Below are 12,649 nucleotides of genomic sequence, written 5' to 3'. Positions count from 1 at the left end.
GTGTGGACCAGACAGACGGGAAACCTGGGCACCTGGGGCTTGGCTGGCTGAGGGTTGGTGAGGGGCCTGGGCAGTTCATTGCCAACCTGAGGGGCCTGAGGAGAACCAGCACCCCCTGAGGCTAGTCGCCAGCCTGTTGCGTAATTTAACACTTAGTAATAAAGCAAACAAGACATGTTAGGTGAGCTTCTGGCTTGTTCAGTGTCAGGGTTTGGGCTGGGGCTGAGGACAGCGAAGGCCCTGAGGCGCACCACCAACCCCCCGGCCCCATTTCCACCTCTAGTTTTCCTGCTGAGCCGTTTCTTCCCCTGGAGACCGGCACTGCTGCTCCTTTCGGAAAACCCTGTTGTTCCGAAACTGGCCCACAGAGGCGCTCCGCCTCCTAAGGTCCTGCAGCAATGAGGTATAGGGCTGGCTGGCCCAGAGGTCTCCACATGCGTGAGGTGTACTCATAGGGTCTCATCCTTGGGGTCCACACCCATGGATTTTCCATAATGTGACTGGCTCGGAGGCAGGATGCAGCTCTGGGGCCCATTCACCGATATGGAGGAACAAAAGTCTGGGAAGCCGGGGGAGGGGGCTCTGCCCTCCTTGTTCAGACAGTGTTACCTTGGGGCAGAGAGTCGTGGGAGGGCTCTCACACCAGGACGGAGGAAAAGGGGTTGGCCACCCAGCCCCAGGGAAATGGAAGCTTGACCACCTGGCGGTCAGTCTTAGCATCTGCAGGCTTCCTCTTCTTGAGCCCACACCAAGTCTGGTGCCGCAGGTCTGCCCCAGTCCTCAGTGGGAGGAGAGAGGGGCAGGCCTTGTTTAAAGTTTCTGACTCTACAACCATTCCATCCTCCAGTTATGGTCGGGGTCTCCTGGGGAGTCTTGACCCGCTGGTCGAGCAAGGCTTTGTACTTGCAGGGAGGCTGGGGCTTGGAAACAGCTTGTGTCCGGTGTGCAGCTGGTTCAAATGGCTGGTGAGGCCCTGTCTGGGCTCAGCTGGCGAGCACGGCCGTGGTGCTCTTGGCTGGCTGCAAGCAGGGGGCCTGAGGAGTTTTTCCCTTTTTCTTCTTTTTGGTCCCAAGTGCTGCCGGGCCCCCGCCAAGCTTGGTGACCTTCTTCTTTGGCTTGTGGACTGAGGCTGCACCCGTGGTGATGGTGGCTGAGTTGGCCCTGGCCTCCTCCTTGGCTTGCTTGTTCCCCATGTGGGCCTCTTTCTCCTCCACCAGAACAGGGCTGTGGATGGCCGAGCCCTGCAGGATGTCGCAGGCTGACACGGCAGCCTCCTGGCATCTCTGCCACTCCTCATCACTGTCTTCGCTGCTGCAAGGGGGCAGGCAGGGGTCTGGTCACTGGGACTGGGAAAACGGCCTCCCCCCACTGACCCCCTCTGTCCAACCCACCAAAGGAGAACAGAAGGAAGTAGTGAGGCAGCTCGTCAAGTGAGCTAACCTGACTCTCAGAGTCTTCAATGACCAAATGGGGTCTGGACAGAGCCCAGTCCCTCCCAGAGATGCCCTAGGCAAACGCAGGAGAGTACAATCGAGGAGGTGCTTGGGACAGGAAGTACCCAAACCCCACCACCCAACTCTTCACCCCCACTGAACGCACTACTCCAGCCACTGGGCACGCCCCCTCCTGGGCCCGGACCTGATGGGTCTGCTTGGAGATTGTGACACTGAGCCAGACAGAGGAGCACAAAGGGTGATGCCTGTGGACTGGTGTGAGAGCTCACCTGGAGCTGGGGGGTGGCTGCTTCCGGCAGGGCTGGGCCGGTGCTTCCTCCTCAGGGTGGCCGGGGATGGACGTGAAGAACAAGCGGAAGCCTGATGGTCAGGAACAGAGTCAGCACTGCTGGATGTCACCCCGCCTCCCCCAGAACTGGTGCTGCCTGAGCCCTGCCCTTAATGAGCTCCCAGCTCATAGGCAAGGTCCCAAAGGATCGCTGGTAAATGCCTGTGTGGGTCAGAGGACAAGGGGCTTGAAGGGTCACCCACTGCCGGGTTAGGTCTATCGGCCAGCCTCTGGAGGTTTCCAGAAGTCCTGGCTGGAGAAGCCAACAAGCAAGCCCCCACAACAGCCTCCAGAGGAACTTAGGACTTGGGTGTGGGGTGCACAGACACCCCGGTGAGGTGCTGGTGGGGCCTCGGTCAAGGCCACGTCAGGAGAGCCACTTTCTCAGAGCCTCCATGTCCCTCTCTGTAAAAGGGGCACGTTCCTAAAGTGGAAAATCGAACCGAGAGAGGAGGGGAGTTTCCCAGGAACTTTTGTAAGCCCCTCATACCTGCCTCATGGTGGAGGCTGAGCAGATGAAAGAAACGGAACCCCAACAGTCTCCCCTAAGCTCCAGGTACAGCCTTCCCCACAGCCGACAACTCAATTCTGACTGTGCGACCCTCCAGACAGGGAGCCCCATAGGGTTTCCAAGGGAGCAGCCAGCCTCATCCTGCTCCCACCGCAGGCTCCAGCTCCACGACTCACCATCATCCTCTGAGGCCGCTTTCACTGCCTTGGCCTTTCGGGGCTCCTTCTCCACTTCTGAGATGGTAATGGAGCTGAGGGGAGAGGAAACAGACCAATGGTGAGCTGTGGGGCAGCAAAAGACTTTCATAATTACAGTAATTTTAAGTGGAGGGTGGGGGCATGATCCTCAGCTGACCAGCCCCCGACAGCTCAAACAGCTGGGTTTCACTTGTTGGAGCTCCACCATATTCCAGCAAAGGCTTTTTAAAGAGATGCGTTAAAGGTACTCGGCACAACAAGACGGGTACGATGTAAAGTACGGCAGCAAGGAGAGAAACTAGGGCGGTAGAGCAGGAGTTGGCGGTCAGGGAGTCCTAGATACGTGCTCTGAGCTTCCTGGCAGCAAGTGTGAAAAGGGAAACGTGACTACACTAGCAAAGTCGTGCAGAGCTCAGCTTCCACAGCAGGGCCAGTTTCTTGGGTTTTCAGCCTTTTATCCTTTGAGATTGCGGTGGATTCACATGTGGCTGTCAGAAGCAGTACAGTGCTCCCACAGGCACTTCACCAGACTTATTCCCACAGTCACAGTGCGCAGAAACTACTGCCTCACAGCACCACCTGCCATGGACTGAGGCACAACCCTCCCACCGAGTTCAGCTGTCAGAGCCCTGGGTGTTGGATCGCGTTGTTGTTCCCTGGCGGTGCTCTGACTGACTAGCTGTGTCCCCTCTGGCGAGTAACTTTCTGGGCTCCCGTTGCTTGGCTGGACGCCATGCCCATGGCTGCCACAAGGCCCGGGAGGTAACGGACGTCAGCGTGTGGCGTAGAGCCCAGCCATAGGCGGGTGGATGGAGGAGTCCTCCTAAGGCCCAGGGGCACTCCCCGAAGCCCTGCGCAAGGAAAGCACCCTGGGAGTGGGAATGGAGATAGGCCGCCTAGGGAGCTGGCTCTGACTTGAGCCTCTAGCACCTAAGTTGTGGCCCTGGGAACTGTGGGCAAGGTCTGCAGGCATTTCTGGTTGTTGTGGTTATGGGGAGTGGGGTGCTGCTAGTGGGAGGAGGCTAGGGCTGTTGATAACCATTCTATGATGCATAGGACGATGCCATGACAGAGAATTACCCAGCCCACCCTGTCAACGGGCCGAGACTGAGGGGTCTGAGATCCAGTGGGGCATGACCACACTCAACCTCTTCAGAAATGCCACAAAGCAACAGTCTGACCATGGTTGACAGCCTAGGGAAATGTCCCATTGGAGCGGGCAGTCTTGTCGCGTGGGTCTTGCTCCCCATGAAGCTAGGCCTGTGTCCTCCCCCACCCCCGCCCCTGCGAGAGCACCAACTGGCCTTCTGGAACACCTCTGCCAAGTACTCGAGACAGAGGGGCTGCTGCGGTTGCCACGGGGGTTCAGCCCAATGGGAACTGGCCTCATGATCCTTCTCAAAAGAGCACCTGGCTCACACATGATGGAGAAAAGTATGGAATCTAGAATTTCTGGAGCCCGGAAGGTTGGATGAACCCGTGAAATTATTGCTGAGGTCACCTGTAAACCTTAAACCCAAAAGACCCCATGGAGCCTTCTTCAAACCAAACAATACTTTCCCTTCACTCACTACAAAAGACCAGCCCTGACACTAGGCTCCTTTAAGAAAGAACGGCCCAGGGGGGCTCCAGTGGGCAACGGAGCCTTTCAGGGAGCAGTGAAAGAAAACATAGCTTGGGCTTTGGAGTCAGGTGCATAGAGGTTTTCAAGTCCCAGCTCCGCCCGACCTCTTTGTGACTTCAGGTAAGTGTTTCCCCAGCTGACAGTCTAGAGGACAGGGACGCCACCAAGGCCTGCCTGGCTGGGTGACTGAGTGCAGGGAGATCGAGCAGGGGCATCCACACTCGCCACAGTGCAGCACGGGCAGGAGAAGGGAGGGGGAGCTTGCGCTTTGTTTACCTGTCCAGTAGTGCTCTCAGCTTCTTGGCCACGTGGGCTCGGAATTCAGGGGTGGTCTGCAGCTCGTTGCCGTCTTGTTCGTGCTCATCCACCCTGTGCCTTCCACACACACACAATGGGGCCGTTACTGCCAGTTCGCAAGCGGTCCCCTCAGAGGCAGGGACGCTGTGTAGCCTGTTCATTCTGGGCATTAGCTTAGCCTCTGCCGCCATGAGAATGGGTCTAGCCCAGCAGCCACATGAACTTAAAAATAGCAACGGTCATAAAGAGGGTACAGAATAGGGCAGGGCATCCGTCCTTTGGTTACACAGAACGGGTCTCCCTGAATCAGAGTGGACAGAATGACAGCTAGCAACCACAGTCTAGCATCTGGCACAAGGAGCCCTGGTGATGCAGTGGTTATGTGTTGGGCTGCTAACCATAAGGTCAGAAGTTCAAAACCACCGGGGGCTCTGTGGGGAAAAGACAGGGCTTTCTATTCCCATGGAGCCAGAGTCTCAAACACTCACAGGGGACAGTTCTATCCTGTCCTAAAGGGTGGCCACGAGACGGCATCGCCTACATGGCAGGAGTTTTGAGGGTTGTTTTTTTCTTGTGGAACCATCTGGCGCACAGCAGGGGGTCAGAGTGTTGCTGGGTGAGTGAACCGTGAACCCAAAGTGACTACCTGAGGCTCCGGGGGGTGGCTGGCCGCGGGTTACTTCCAGCATCTGTGGAGATAATGAAAACAGAGGCGTTGGAGGAGGAAACACCGACAATCACAAAATCAGCTGTGCGCTGATTTAACAGGTGCGCCTTGTAGATACATCTGCAACAACCCCACGAGGGGGATTATCGTGAGCCCAATTTTACAGGAGGGAAAGCTGAGGCGAGATGTAAAATAACTCAGTCCGAGTCAAATCGCTGGTAAGGGTCAGAGTGGAGACTCAGACCCAGGCTGCCCGGCTCCGGAACCCGTCTCTTAAGCACCAGCTGAGCGGGCAAGTCCAACTGGCAATGTGAGTCCAGAATGTGCGGAGTGCCTACTATGTGGCTGGCTGTGTGTTGCGTGCTGTGGGGGAGAGAAGGCGCTCCTCTGTTAACTACTCTTTACAAATAGAAACGCCGGAGACACCTGGCCCGAATGCCACAGGTCTAAGATTGGCCAGATGTTGTCGCTGCTGAGAAATCTGACAGACAGCCCTGCCCTCGGGGGGCTTACACACACCCCGCCCTAAGTAAAATATGAAAACGTTGTTGCTTTAGGTAGGTGCCATCAAGTCAGTTGTGGCCCCAGCAGCCCCCATGTGCAACGGAGGGAGACACTGTCCAGTCCCGCGCCGTCCTCACAATGGCGCCTCTGCCTGAGCCCCTGCTGCAGCCGCTGTGTCCATCCAGCTCCTTGAGGGCCTTCCTCTGTTTCACTGCCCCTCTGCTTTACCAAAGCCTGATGTCCTTCTCCAGGGACTGGTCTCTCCAAAAAGACAACATTGGACAATGATAAATGTATTGAGAAAAACCCAATCACAACAAAGCAACGGAGGAAAGGCGAGTGCTGGGTGGAGGTGTGATTTTGTAAGGACAGGTGGGGAGGGCTACCAGAAAGATCTTTACTTGTGTTTTATTAATTGGCTATGCAAAGGCATTTGGCTGAGTGAATCCATTCTGGGTAACATCTCAAAGAAGAAAAACTTCGGCGCGCTTAATTGTGCTCATGCGGACGCTGAACACAGACTGCGAGGGAATCACGCAAACTGGACAGAGTCACACTACACAGAGCATCAGGGCTGTGTACTTTCCGCAGACGCACTCAATCTGCACGCTAAGCTAACCGTCTGAGACGCGGAATGACATGACGAATGTGGTGCCGGGACTGGCGGAAGGCTTACTGCCAACACTCAAATGACACAGACTTGCTTGCCAAAAGCCAAAAAACCTTGAAGCATGAAGGATGAAGATCAAGCACTACAGCCTTCAGTCTGGATTACACTCAATGTAAGGGGGGAAAAAATCCTCGCAATGGGATAAATAGATAACATCATGATAAACGGAGCAGAGATTGTAGTTGTCCAAGATTTCATTTTACTGAGGTCCATAGTCCTCAAGGGTGCAACAGTCAGAAATTAGAGGACGTACTGCATTAGGCAAACTTGCCTCGCAGAGCTCTTTCCGTTGTTTGTGAGCAAAGATGTTGTTCTGAGGACTAATGGGTGTTTGTCTCAAAGCTATGGTATTTCCAGTGGCCTCATGTACATGGGAACACTTAACAAGGAGCAAGGAAGAACAGATGTATTTGAATTCTGGTGTTGACAAAGGATGTGAAAAGTACCAACCACTGCCAGAAGACAAATGGAAGTCATAGTCAGGATGATTCTTGTGTGTCTCATGTGATTTGGACACGTCATCGGAAGAGACCGGTGCCCGGAAAAGGACATCTCACTCTGGGGTCCGGTGGCAGTGTGACTAAGGACAGCAGCAGGCGTTTCTTCTGTTTACAAAGCTTACTCGGCCCATCTCCCCGCCCAATTAAGTGATGTCAGCCCACTGGAGTTGTCCACACCAACCAGAAAGATGAGCTGAGCGGGAACCCTCCGGCCTAAAAGAGTCACAGACATCCCAAAGACTTAAAATACTGGAGATGATCCTGTGTTCTCTCTTGATTCTGCTGTCAGAAGAGGCAGGCCTGCCCGTGTGGCTGTCAGTTGGTCCAACCCCACCGCCCCACACCTCCATCTGCCTGCTCCTCCTTTCCTCACTGGTTGGTTCCCTGCAATAAAAAAATAAAAAACAAAACCTGCAGGCAGTGACTGCAGCCAGGAAGACCCCATTACCTCCTTCTTCGCCAAATTCTATTGCAGTTTGTTAGTGAGTCTGTATTAAACCTAGTTTTCTCTTCCTTTACATACTGGTGACTCTTGTGGACTTTAGACTTTTAAGTTAGCCAACTCTCTGACTTTAAACAAAGGGCCAGCTCTAACCTTTCTTGATCTGGCTATTCTAAACTCCTTTCACTTTGCTTCCTTTGATTTCCTGTTCCCTAAAAACATCACCTCCCTCAATAAACCTCTAATTAAAGCTCTAGCTCTGTCTCTTGTCTTTGAGAGACCTAACACATGCTTGGCAAAGTAGAGAGTCAATGAAATGGAGGAAGGCTTTGATGAGATCAGGGATTGCCACTGCGGCTTCTACACTGGCTGGGACCTCACAATGGTGGGGATGGCTCAGCACCCCGTGGTGTGTCATTGTGTTGCCCAGAGGGTAACTATGTGTGTCCTAACTTCAGGCACCTGTGAACAAAACATGAGTTGGAAATGACTTGATGGTAATGTATTGCTGTTAACTTCAAACAGCACAAAGAGAAGATACAGACTCCTGAGGGCAATGGTCAGCATGTAGTCAAAATAGTGCCCAGAGGATTCTCAGCTATGTGGCCATGTTAGAGGATAAAAAAACACCCAAAATGGTCACCAACATAATGACTGGCAGCAGGCCAGTTCATCCCTGATGCAGGCGGAACTACAACTAAGGGGAGAAAGGCCCATGGTTGGTGGACTACGAAATGGCAAATTAGAAAAGTTTACAGGATTGGTCCTGGGGTCCTCTGATCACTTGGCTACTTGATCGCCGGGGCATTGTTACTTCTAAGCGGCCCTGGGACCCAACCTTCTGGATGAGGGGGGGCTGTCGTCTACTTCCAAACACTGCCAGAGCAAGGAGGGTCCCCGCTGCTGGTTCAGAGTCTGAGTGAACTCAAAGGAGGGTGAACTTCTTTCCATCAGACCTCATAGTGGAGTTAGAGCTCCCACGGTAAGTCACAGCCTTTTGCAAACCACGTGCTTTAGAATGCATGTCCTAATACACACCAACTACATGCGTGACGGAAGATGCTCGATTCCAGTTAGCGGCTAATGGACGCATCGCCAGGGCAACAGGTAGCCACCGGAGGGTTTAGGGCCAGCGACAACGCGGCCAGTCGCTTGCCAGCTGCTGGCTGGGAGAGACCCCCCCACCCCCCAGGACGTGGAGAATGTGTGGGCGTCAGGAAGAGGAGGATGCAGGGAGCAGTCAAAAAGGAGAGGCGAGAGCGACCATGCAGTGCGCGGCCGTGAGGATGGAGCGAGGGAAACAGATCCAGGAGGCAGTGGGACGCCTCCGTTTGCCCGACGCGGGTAAGGGAAGCCTCTCCCTGCTGCACCTGCCCGGGCGTGGAGGTTGAGCTTCACACCGTTCTCTCGTGCAAGGGCCTCGAGGGTCAGCATGTCTCGCCTCGCCACCCCCGCAGCCCTCAGTAGCACCCGCGTTCTGCCGCAAGCCTCTCTCAGCACCGTCTCCTACCAGCACGAGGCTTCTGCGGACTCCTCGGCCGCTGCTCCCAGCCCCAGGCTGGGGTCGCTGCCTCCCGGCACCGCGACAGCTCCTCCGCGTCGCTGCTGCTACTGCTGTCAGACTCGCTCGGCGAGGGCCTGGGCGCCGCCATCTTGGACTGCCGCAGAGGATTGTGGGGCGCTCGGTTCCCTGGACGAGACGCCTTGCTACGCTAACGTGGGAACGGGGCAGCGCAGGGCATTGTGGGAATTGTAGTTGCAGCCTCAAGCCACCACTGGCTAGGAACTGCTTTGAGGGCGAGGGCCCGGTGGGGTGGGGTTGGGAGGGGTTGGACACCCTTCATTTTTCTCCCCCGAACATCTATAAGTTTGACCCGCTGATCTTCAGGTTCACCCTCATTTCACCTCACTGCTATGGAGTGGATGCTGACTCAGAGTGTAATTGTTTTGGGGAGTGCAAAAGCCCATCTAGGTGAGCAACTCAATTTGTGATCCTCTACGTCTCCAGGGCTCCTTTGAGAGGAAATAAGATTGCTTAAAGAAGTAACTAGGTTGGTTCCAAGGCATTGGGCCGGTGTAGTTCCAGCATTGTTTATTCTCAAATAAACTCAATGCTATCAAGTCAATTCTGCTTCACAGCCAGCCTACATGGCAGGGCAGACCGGACCCGTTGGGTTTCCAAGACTGAAAACATTTATGTTATGCTGTTTGAAACTAAAAGTGATAGTGAGGGGGCATCTAATGTTGAGTGCAGTGTATCTGAGAGGAAATACTGAGAGCCGAGTGGAGGGTGAGCGTGATAGTGGATGGGAGGAAGGTAAAAGGAAATAGGAGGCAAAAGCTATTTATAGAGGTATAACCATAGGCATGTCTATCTGTAAATATACTAATTTATAATGAAAGGGACAGAAGCCAATGTACATATATTTATATGATGAGTATTAAGGTAGCAGATGGACTCTGGGCCTCCCTTAACACGGGAACACTTTGTTCTGATAACCTGGCACTCTTTGATACTCATCTTCCCAACAGGATCACTGAAGACAAAATGGGTACATAAGCAAATGTGGTGAAGAGAGCAGATGGTGCCCGCTATCAAAAGATATCGCATCTGGGGTCTTAAAGGCTTGAAGTCAAACAAGTGGCCATCTAGCAGGGAAGCAAATAAGCTCATGTGGAAGAAGCACACCAGCCTGTGTGATCACAAGGTGTCGACAGCGGGATCAGGCAACAGGGATCAAAAGATCCAAAACAACTGTATCCGTGTGAAAGAGGGAGGTTGGCCCATCTGTAGATAATTGGAAATCCCTCCACAGAAGTGGTATAAGGAAGGATCGATTCAATCAAGGTGTAGTATAGCACCAATGACTCACACATCATTTCTCTAGTTCCTGAATACTATCCCCCACCCCCTCCCCAATGAACCAGTTCTAACTTACAAATCTGGCTAGTCCAGAGAATACACATTGGTACAGATAAGAGCTCTCGACACAGGACATTCAGGACAGATAAACCCCTCAGGAACAGTAATGGGAAGTAGCGATAGCATAAGGGTAGGGGGACGGTCAGGGAGGAGGAAGGGTGAGAAAAGGGAAACCCATCACAAGATTGGATATATAGACCCCCCTCAGTAAAGGGGATAATGGAAATGTGGGCGAAAGGAGACAAAGGACAGTGTAAGATGAAATAACAATATTTAATTGATCGAGAATACAGGAGGGTGGGGGAGGGAGAGGGGAACAAAGAGGAGCTTGTATCAAGGGCTCAAGCAGAAAATGTCTTGGAAATGATGATGGCAACTTATGTACAAATAAGCTTGATACAACTGATGTATAGAATGGTCTAAGAGCCCCCAGTAAAATGATGGGAGGGGAAAAAAGAAACTAGCTCTTGTATCACAAAAAACTGAAGTCAGTTTCAATTTTACTTCTCCTTTTAGAACCACATATATCCGTGTTTAGATCTGACGGGTAAGGAAACGAGGACTTTTTAGGCTGTGACCTCTCTTAAAGTTTTAAAAAATTAATTACTTTCAAATGATGTTTCCCTTTTTCTATGTGGAGTATAATATATACAAAGAGAAAAATACGATATGTAGTTGGACAGCCGATCACATCAGAACAGGGATAAACTCAAAAGAACCATTGAGACCCTGTAGGGCAGGGTAAGTAACACTCCTCTGTGGGTTTCCGAGACTGTACTCATGGGAGTAGACAGCCCTGTCTTCCTACCAGGGAAGACAGTGGTTTGAACTCGTAGCCTTCCCATTAGCAGCCCAGCACCTGGCCATTGTGCCGCCATGGCTGACAGCAATTCAGTAAACACCTCTGCACGAGGCTCTGTCTTCTCCTCCTCTGCCCCATCTCCTTCCCTCCCTGCCTTCCCCTCAACCTCCGCCCTCAGCCCGGCCTCATCCATCACACTCTTCAAATTCTTTTCCTTTGGTGTGAAGAAAACATGTTCCCCCTTTATAAGAATGATGCCATGAGAGATTTGTCTTGAGGAGATGGACTCATTTTGCTGAGCATCGGGACTTCCAGTTTTGTCCGTCTCACGAGGTGTTTGATGGCCTCCCCGCTGTTTTTTAGGGACCTATCAGCTTCCATTGTGTGCAGGTACCCGATCTTAGGTGCCCTTTCCTCCGCAGGCAGGGTTGGGTTATTTCCATCTTTTTGCTGCTACAGACAGTGCTGTGATAAACACAGGTGTGCCTATTAGCCTACTGTGTTTTGTGCTTTCTTTCTTTAGGCTACGTACTGAGTAAAGAGATCGCAGGATCATATGGTATTTTTGTTTGCACTTGTTTAAGAGATCAATGAGGAAGCTCCAGGGGCTGTTTCCATAACAGCAGTACAATTCTGCAATCCCACCAGCTCCTGTGTGAGCCAGTCTCTCCGCAGCTTCTCCAGCAGTTGGTTTTGTTGTTTTTTTTACTTCTTTTGAGTTTGCCTAAGAGTGTCTGTGTGAGGTGGTATCTCATCATTGCTTTAGTTTGTGTTTCTCTCATCGCTAGTGATTGATGGCATTTCGTCACACGATTATTGACATCCTGGATGTCATCTTCAGTCAATCGCCCATTTGGGTCTTGTTCACATTTTGGGGGTTACGCTATGTGTCTCAGGAGTTGTATGGTGTAATTATGTCTCAGAAGTGGAAGGGAGTTTACCCTCTGTCATCCTCATCCTCCCAGACTTGTCTCTCTCCGACTCCATTTCCCTACAAAAGCCCTCCCTGCCTGAGGTTGAGACACTCAAACAATGAAACACTAGCCACGAGGACAGTGTTAGCATCTGGGGAACTAATGAAGACCACTCCCAAGGGACCAAGGGACGGCTGTGTATACCCAGCTTCCTGCAGCAAGGGAAGCAGCCGCCATCCTTTGCACTTGGACGAGAAGAAAAGGAGGCGGGGACATGACCAAACTTTATGGTGGAAAAAGGATCCACTGTGGGTCTGCCCTGACCAGAGGCTGCTGGCATGGGGCAGTCGCTGGGGGGCAGAGTCCCTAGAAGCAAAGCATCATATGTGATTGGCCAGGGGAGCATATTTGGCCTCTCTGGTTTGTCAGGAGTTGGAAGTGGGAAAAGATTTAGGGATGGCGTAGTGTAGTTGCCTGTGGGTCCCTTAACTGCCAGGTCGACAGCTTGAAGCCACCAGCCGCCACCACCCCCAGAAGAAAGATAGGGTTTTTGAATCCAGTGTAAAGAGTCAGTAACCAAGCCCTGATCATTTGGGAGATTATGGTCTGATTTCGTGAACTGGTGGCTGTGGAAGCTTTGGATCACAGTGCTGTTGTCTCATAGTAACACTGGCCAAGTCCAGAAACTGTGTGAGACAGAACACTCAGATTCTTCCTACTCAAACGAGTGACAGAAAAGTGGTCAGACCGCCCCCTGTCAATGGCAGAGACCTTACAGGACTGGGAGAACCAAGCGGTCTGGCTGAGTTTGGCTCT

The 12,649-nt window shown here is 52.6% G+C and overlaps 1 protein-coding gene across 2 annotated transcripts; it reads right to left on the bottom strand.

The window, feature by feature from the left end:
* Positions 1–141: 141 nt before the first annotated feature.
* C16H12orf43 (chromosome 16 C12orf43 homolog) lies at positions 142–8,851 on the bottom strand. Of its 2 annotated transcripts, none has more exons than XM_075534379.1 (6): positions 8,705–8,851; positions 5,058–5,100; positions 4,391–4,489; positions 2,470–2,543; positions 1,724–1,814; positions 142–1,308 (listed from the first exon to the last, which is right to left on the bottom strand). In XM_075534379.1, the coding sequence occupies exons 1-6, from the start codon at positions 8,844–8,846 to the stop codon at positions 984–986; spliced, it is 774 nt and encodes a 257-aa protein (XP_075390494.1). In that variant the 5' UTR covers positions 8,847–8,851; the 3' UTR covers positions 142–983. The 2 variants fall into 2 exon arrangements, with proteins under 2 accessions (XP_075390494.1, XP_075390493.1); XM_075534378.1 differs by having other exon boundaries at positions 146–1,311.
* Positions 8,852–12,649: the final 3,798 nt, after the last annotated feature.

Source organism: Tenrec ecaudatus, chromosome 16 (genome assembly GCF_050624435.1).
Source record: "Tenrec ecaudatus isolate mTenEca1 chromosome 16, mTenEca1.hap1, whole genome shotgun sequence".
Taxonomy (NCBI): Eukaryota; Metazoa; Chordata; class Mammalia; order Afrosoricida; family Tenrecidae; genus Tenrec; species Tenrec ecaudatus.
This window is presented reverse-complemented; position numbering and strand designations above follow the sequence as displayed.